A 7,814-nucleotide genomic window follows, 5' to 3' on the forward strand; every position below is an offset into this window, starting at 1 on the left:
GCAAGGTGGCGGCCGATTTTCCGTATTTTGACTGGGCACAGACAATTGAGGATTTGAGCAAATAAAAAAATGTTTGCACAGAAATACTCCAAAAAATACGCTTATTTCGTTAAGCGAAAAAAAATTTTTGGGTTTAGGTGCACTTTAAACAATCATCTACAATATTCAGGTGGCGAAAACTGATGACTACCCTTTGTTTGTCACAATGAGACCCCCCCTTTGAAAAATCTTGGCACAGCTTTTGCGCCCGGGCGCTTATTCGAGGAAATAAGGTCAATATCACAAGTTTTTCACGACCATGACTATGACTAAACAACGTAACAAAATTTTCCTTTATTTTTTTTGCGAAATTTACTTAGTTTATTAGTGTATTAGATACCTATTTCCGCTTTCGGTTATGAGTTGGGACTTTCCCTAGAAATTCTATACCATTCTGGAACATTCGATCAATAACCTCATCCCAAATGGTAGTTGCAGTAAATAAATGGAAATTAGAGTGAAAATCGCAACATCTTTGAGAAATATTATATGCTGCAATTTAAAGGTTTGCTAGCTTTCACGAGGGGAATGTTATGAAAGGGTAGTTAACCAAACTTATTGACCGCATTGTGTGATCATTCCCATAGGAAGTTAATAGCTTCAAATTTCAAACTTCCGCCTTAAACGTGATCTGAAATTTTAGGTAGAACTTAATGATTCTCTGGGAGAAATGTGTACATCGTACATTTTGCACTTAACGCCCGTATAACTTAATATTTCGTGACAATTTGATTTATGCGAAGTGACGTCATTAAATTGATTCCATTCATCAAAGCGAGGCTTGTAGTTTGATAGTTGTAGTTAACCCACCGGGGAGAGTTAGCTGCTAGAATGTTGATATCTTACTTAAAATGCCTTACTGGTGCATCGCCTAAGCGTGTAAAAAAATCTTCCGAAAAGGGCTGTAACCCACCGTGGCATCGGAAATACACTCTGTTTAGCATGAAATATTTTTGCTCCCAATTTTGTTCAAACTCATCATTAAAATGAAAGTTATACCTGAGGCACTGTCATGCAAGTCTTGTAGAGGTACTTGGCTCCCTAAAATAAATGCAAATAATACCGTTGAAAAAAAAAAGAACCTAAGGTAAAATGCTAAACACTTGGAGGGAATTTGAGGTCCCTAACGAGAATTGTATTTATCTACGACGAGTTCCATGGAAGGCAAGGGGGGAGGGGAAGGAGGTGGGAATTTCGGCGGGGGCACCGCACCGCACCCCTCTTCTTTTCTTTTATCTTTTAAAAAGTTTTGTGACTAAACGCCTTTCGATTAGAGTATAATGGATCAATTTCTTTTTCTAAGGCTTTTCCCCTTTCGGAAGCAGTTTGTGTGAATAAAGATACACAATCAAATTTGAAAATTTGTAATTTTAAAGAAGCTCAGTGCTGTTCAAACAATGTTATTTACCTAAATTGGCATTAAACGCCTGATGTAACAGACTAGACATGCAATCCTTTTTTTCGGAAATGATGAGGATTACTGGACACGAACACTGTCCTATGGTTTGTCTTGATGTTCCAGCACAGTGAAGAGTGGGTGTAGTGGGGAAGGGGATAAAGGGCGAGGCGGGAGCCTCGCCTCCTTTCCACAACCTCGGATTTCTCTGGGTCCAACCTACTTCGTGGTCGGATGCCTTATTAACTGAGCTACGAAGAAACTCAGCTCGGCTAGACTAGTCTCAAACTTAAGAAAGGTGTTTGGTATTTATCACGAATGTGGAGCAACGAAGAAGTCGAAGTTTCTCAGCCAATGACTCTAAGCAAGAATATTGTTGTAATCATTTCATCGCTTTTAACCTTACTCCTGTCCGTATTTTGATTTCCGCTCAACTCAGGAATGATGTCAACAATATTGCAGCGCCCAATAAACGACTTGTAAGTTATCCAGCGAGTCGGAATTCGAATTATAACATAACCAAAGTAAAGCGCGCGCTCTGATTGGTCAATTTGGCGTCCCCCCTTTGCCCATGGGTGTACGCTGCTGACGTGAGCAAATGCAAAGACTATTTTTCCGCGCGCGCTTGTTTTTTCTGGTCACGTAAGATTTGTTAAATAAAAGGGAACTCTTTAGCTACAATGTATCAATGTTATGTTATAAAACAAATGGTAAACACCACACCGTACACTATTGAGTTATGGATGCACTTGGGAGGTTTGCTAAGCACTCAAGAAGCTAGAGTCGCTCTCGGCTATCGCCTCGAGCGACTCTTACGCTTCTTTCTTGCTTAGCAACCTCCCGCGTACATCCATAACTCAATAGTGTACGCTGTGGTGTTTACCATTTGTTAAGTTCAAACGGCTCTTAATTTAATTCAATTTGAAGAATCACCTTTAGGATCTGACTCAAAACGTTGCACAAAGAACTTCTTAGTCAAGCCAGCCGTCAAGAGATAGTTGTAGGCGATTGTTTGCATTTGGATATCAGTAAAACATTTGTTGACTCAAACTTTTTAACAAGTTAGTTGAACAACAAACGCACCACCTATTTCTATTCCTTGCAGGTCCGCGGTCCGTACGGTTTCTTCGCCGCTCGTTAAAAGCATCCGTTGCATGCCCTACAATCATGGAATTTAATCCTGAACAACTAAACTTTTTCAAGTTCTCCTCTGTTGTACTGGATGAGTTTCCAGTTATCCTTCGTCAAGTCTTCGTTTACATGTGGGACACTCTAGTCGCTTCTCCACCTGGCGCCCCAAAATGGGACGATAGCGTGACGGTTCTAAACAATTTCCTGGGAAGAGAAGGTGGAGCAAAGAAAGTACCAATGCTGAACAAATCCTCTAAGGAATGGGACTGCACAGCTCTTTTCAAAGCTACTCTGTTTGCGCAAACCTTTGCGAAGCCAGACGGGACTGGTGGTATGAGCACTTTGGATAAACTTTACGTCAAACCCCGTGCATTGCCACCTGGTACATTTCATTGGTCTGTTATCAGCCCCATTGGAGACTCGGCAGAGACTTACACTTTAGCACTGGACCAACTGCGTTTGTTACGAAATACACTTTGCCATCAGGTAACTACGAGAAAGATTGACAAAGCAACCTTTGATAATTACATTGTGCTGGCAAAAGATGCCTTTACTGCATTGGGACAAAGCACCACTAAACTCGATGAGATTGGAAACATGGGCGAGGAAGAGTTTCCTACTACAAGACTTCAAAAGCTAGAAGACGAACTGAAGAAAGAAAAAGATGCTGCCATCAAGTTTGAGCTGATCGATGAACACCTCAATAAAATCGATTCAAACGTAGAAAATGTGAGGGCTGAGGTAACTGATGTCAAGACAAGAGTACATGATGTTGGGTTAGACATGAAGGAACTGAAGTTGGAAATACAAGATGTCGGGAGAAGAATGGAAAATAATGCATCAGATATGAAGACCGAAGTAACAGGTGTGATGACTCGAGTAGGCGATGTTGGATCAGAAATTAACGATGTTAAGACACGAGTAGAAGCAGTCTGGTCAGACATCAAAAATCTAGAAGCTCCAGTGGGGAATGTTCGCGCAGAAATGAAAGATGTTAAGACTCAAGTGGAAGATGTCGGGTCAAACGTAAAAGATATGAAGACAAGAGTAGAAGACGTAAATTCCGAAGTAAAAGATCTTTCGAAGGAGGTAAAGGTTTTGAAGACTGAGTTTGTTGACATGAAACAAGAAATGCAAGGAGAATGTTCTAGAGGTAAGCTTGAATATCAAGTCTGCCTAGATTAGTACAAACTTTCAAAACTGCGGAGCGATGGTTAAGTTACACTCAAGTAACCGTGCCGATCATCCTTTCGTCTGAATGACTGAATGCAGTGAACTGAGAAGTATTTTTTACTAATTCTAGACACAGCCTTCGCGTGCCGTCAGAGGGTTTCTGAAACCTTACGACGACCTTAAGGAGGAAGGCTTTTAAATAAATTTGTGACGCAGGGAGTTCAGAAAAGCGTTTATTAAGATCGTGGTCTCAAATAAAACGGCGCAGGTCCATGTGATCCTTTAAGGCGTGAGATACCGGAGTAACTAAGTTACGAAAATCTTGCCGGTTAATGCTCTCTTATATACCCTTTACTGACGATTATTGAAAGAGGCTCATATCGCATTTAAAAATTTGTCCTTTAGGTCAATTTCTACCGGAATCCTGTGTGCCTGATAAAATACCTCATTTCGTTGGTCGTGAAGCCGAATGCAATGCAATTGTGGATCATTTAACGAATGGGACCACTCGACTTGTTGATGTCTGGGGATCTCCAGGATTTGGAAAGACTTCTGTAGCCATTAACGTGGCACATTACCTACGAGAGATGAAGCATATTCCAGTGTACTTTACTTCCCTGCGTGGAATGGAAAGTAAAGATGACCTGGTATCAAGGTTGCTCTGCATATTCTCGGACGCAAATCAGGTGCCGCATATTTCACCCGCTGATTGTCTTTTTCGGTGTTTGCGACGATTTCAAGATCCATTTGTCTTAATCTTAGACAATGCGGATGATCTGTTAGAATCTGGAGATGTCACAATTAAAGACCGAGTTATGACGTTCATCACCGAGATTGTTGCCCAATGCAATCATTTGAAGCTTATTATCACTTCGCGTGAGTCCCTTGACTCTTTGAACCTGAAGCTTCCTATGCATCAGGAGAAAATTTGTGGACTGGATGAGATTGCTTCAGGTGCACTGGTAAGGCTTCTTATACCGAATGTTTCTGACGGTGACTGCAATGGTGTAGTAAAGGTGTGCGAACGAGTCCCTCTAGCCATACGATTAATGTGTATTACGATGACCGAAGAAAATGTTTCGGTCAGTGAATTCCTAAAAGAACTAGAGGTGTCACCTCTCGTTGAGGTTTTGGACAATGAACATTATTCCGATGATGCTCGATTGAAAGTCATTATCGAAAAATCACTTAAAAGACTCACACCCATCGAGAAAGATGCGTTCGTTTCCTTAGCTGTTTTCCCAAGTTACTTTACATTGAAGGAAGCCTTGGAAGTGTTAGATTTACCAACCGAAATGAAAGCCAAGAGAGTTTTTCGTTCATTGGAAAGAAAGGCATTAATAGATTCCACAGACAGCTTTAGTCGCTTTACAATGCATTCTATTCTCCGCTCTTTTGTCGAAGAGCAAAGAACCCACCGCAGAGAGATTGATACTGTATTTTCTGCGACACAATTCCGGTTCTATGACTATTACATTTCCCTATTCGGTATCGCTAATGAAAAATTCCTAACAGGCAATTCTAGCGAAGCGTTCGAAGACTTTTTTGATCGGCGGGAGAGCATTATGTTATCGCTTACTAATGGAACAACAGAAGACAAGCTCTACTCAAAGGTGGTGGATATACTGTCTAAGTCAGAGCTGTTTCTTTACGGTTTGCTAACAGAAGACAAATGCAACTTTTGTAACCTCTACAATTCCGCGTTGATGGAAGCAAGGAAAAGACAAAACGTTGACGATGAATGCAAACTTTTAGGTGCAAAAGCCTTCGGATACTGGGGATGGTTCTCCTCAGAACAAAACCCAGATCAAACGTGGGAAGATACACTGCAGGAACTCTGTATCCGCACTGATTGTCCAATGAAGTTAAGATGTTACCAAGGAGTTCACCAGGCACTCTGTGGCTTCGTGGACGAAGGAATATCGTTACTTACTGAATGTGTGTTTTTGTTAGGCGATGGTTGTGACGAAGAGGTTCTCAAACAATTGGTTTATGGTGTTCTTTCAGAATTACACAGCAAACGACAAGACACCGGAATGAAATCATATTATGACTACCTCGCTAGTAGTTCAGGGTTTAATACAAAAAGTGGGATTTTATGCCTTGGAGACCTGCTGGATGACACTTCAGTTAATTTTACATTCTTACACCATTTTCCCTTCATTGTGGTTCTTGTGAGGTTATTATTTTTTTTTGACGATGAAATTAGGCAATTAAGGACACCGATAGAGTCAGAAATTTTTTTAATTGAAAACCACATGACCAAAGTTATTGACTCCCTTTCAAAAGAGGAGCAGCTTTCAAGAGACGTTTCACGTTTCATTCATTTATTTCAAGAGGCACCAGAACTCTTGCGTTTTCTAAGCAAGTTTTGATAAATAATAACTCCTCAACGGTCTGGAGTGAAAGGAAACCGAGAGTTTATTTGCGCGCTCTCACCAATTGGTTCTTCGGGGTTCTTGGGTAACATTACCTGACTCGATTATCCAAGCTGTATTTAGGTCAGTGGACCCATCCAAAATGTTTTCAACGGAAATGTTTTCAATGTTTTCAGGCCTTCACCGATGATCTCGAATTTAGTATACTACGATTGAGTTATACCGTTTCACGAGTCAAGTTTGAGTCACGTTCGAGTCACGAGTCAAGTTCGAGTCAATTCAATTTTTTTCTTTTTTTTATAAAATCATCGATAGGCAATACACTATTATTGTAGCCTTAAAAAGGAGAAAGCTAAGCAAAACAAACAAGCACTATAAATCGCTACTTTAGCGTTGTTACGGTGCTACAAAATTATCGCGAAGTTTTCAAAACGTTTCAAAAGGTGTTACTGATGTTCAGTAGAACCCTAGTGAAAGCCATAACTGATAACAACGAAAGAAATGGACCGTATTGTTTTACAACGTCCTTTTCATACACATGGCAAAGAATATATCATGCGTTATGTATTCCACAAATTACGTAACGATGTATCCGGCCATAACTTTGTGATGCTTCGAATATCTTGAAAAGTGAAACCTGTAACAAACAAGAAAAGTAGGACAAGATCATTTCGGTGACACAAAAATTTTACAGGTAAATATCTGTTCTCCTCAATTTTATTCGGGGCTTGTAGCGTTGTTTTTCAATGGGATCCCAGTAGATGCAACAAAATGGCGGTCGTGAGCGAGAAATGCCGAGATTCTTTTTTACGCTTCGAGTCCATTTACACAGTCACTGAAATAAGACTTCTACCTCAGGTGTGAGTAATTAAAAGAGGTAATCTACGAGAACAACTCGTAGATGCCTACGAATGTTTACTTTTTTGACCGCAGCTGTGAACCGATGCTGGATCAGCCCTAGCAAACGGCTGTAAGAAAATGGAAAGTTTCAAGTCTCAAATTAGGTGTTCTGTAGACATTAGTGCATCATTTTCACGCATAAAAGAAAAACTTGACTCTTGACCCGGACTTTACTCGTAAAACGGTAGAACTCCACCACGACTTGATGATAGTTATTTTCACTCCCAGACACATTTGTTGGGACACCTTCTGGCCTCCCCTGACCCTCTCAATATTGTTCAGTAAGATGGCATAGAAACATTGGCAACATTGGATAGGGGGAGAGGGATGAAAGAAAATAATAAAATTCATTTCCTTTGAATAATTTCCTAAAATGATAGTGAGCCTCACTGTGAATACATTCTAGTGTTGGATTTACAGCCTTGAACTTTTCAAATTTTCTTCCCTGGGATAGACGGCACAGGTATTTGATGGCGTCAAATAAAGACTCAAATGAACTTTTAAACTGCTGTTAATACTTGGCCTCAAATTATTTTAACCATTTCGAATAAGCGCTTCGGTCACTGTCTCGCTTTCGACGCGCTTTCTCACGCAGTTGAGTTTTAAATTTTCGGTAAAAGCAGGAATTGGAATCTGTCAGTAAGGAAATTAAAAATTTCTGTCTAAGGTGACGCACTCAGCCAAGCTTTCAATTCCAGTTTCTTTTGGGGGGGGGGGGGGGTATCAATTTTTTAAATTACAAATTTTATATCACTGAGCGGGCGAGTGATGTAAGAATTTTAAAAACACTTTCTACC

The 7,814-nt window shown here is 40.4% G+C and overlaps 1 protein-coding gene and 1 long non-coding RNA gene across 2 annotated transcripts; one reads left to right on the forward strand and one right to left on the reverse strand.

The window, feature by feature from the left end:
- Nucleotides 1–322: 322 nt before the first annotated feature.
- Nucleotides 323–2,508, reverse strand: LOC148722792 (uncharacterized). Its single transcript, XR_015991431.1, has 2 exons — nucleotides 2,369–2,508; nucleotides 323–1,080 (listed from the first exon to the last, which is right to left on the reverse strand). It is a non-coding gene; the product is annotated as an uncharacterized LOC148722792 (long non-coding RNA).
- Nucleotides 2,509–2,538: 30 nt separating this feature from the next.
- Nucleotides 2,539–7,522, forward strand: LOC111328035 (uncharacterized). The gene is made up of 2 exons (XM_022932386.2): nucleotides 2,539–3,719; nucleotides 4,145–7,522. The coding sequence occupies exons 1-2, from the start codon at nucleotides 2,603–2,605 to the stop codon at nucleotides 6,112–6,114; spliced, it is 3,087 nt and encodes a 1,028-aa protein (XP_022788121.2). The 5' UTR covers nucleotides 2,539–2,602; the 3' UTR covers nucleotides 6,115–7,522.
- The last annotated feature ends 292 nt before the right edge of the window (nucleotides 7,523–7,814 follow it).

This window comes from Stylophora pistillata, chromosome 9, assembly GCF_964205215.1.
Source record: "Stylophora pistillata chromosome 9, jaStyPist1.2, whole genome shotgun sequence".
Classification (NCBI taxonomy): Eukaryota; Metazoa; Cnidaria; class Anthozoa; order Scleractinia; family Pocilloporidae; genus Stylophora; species Stylophora pistillata.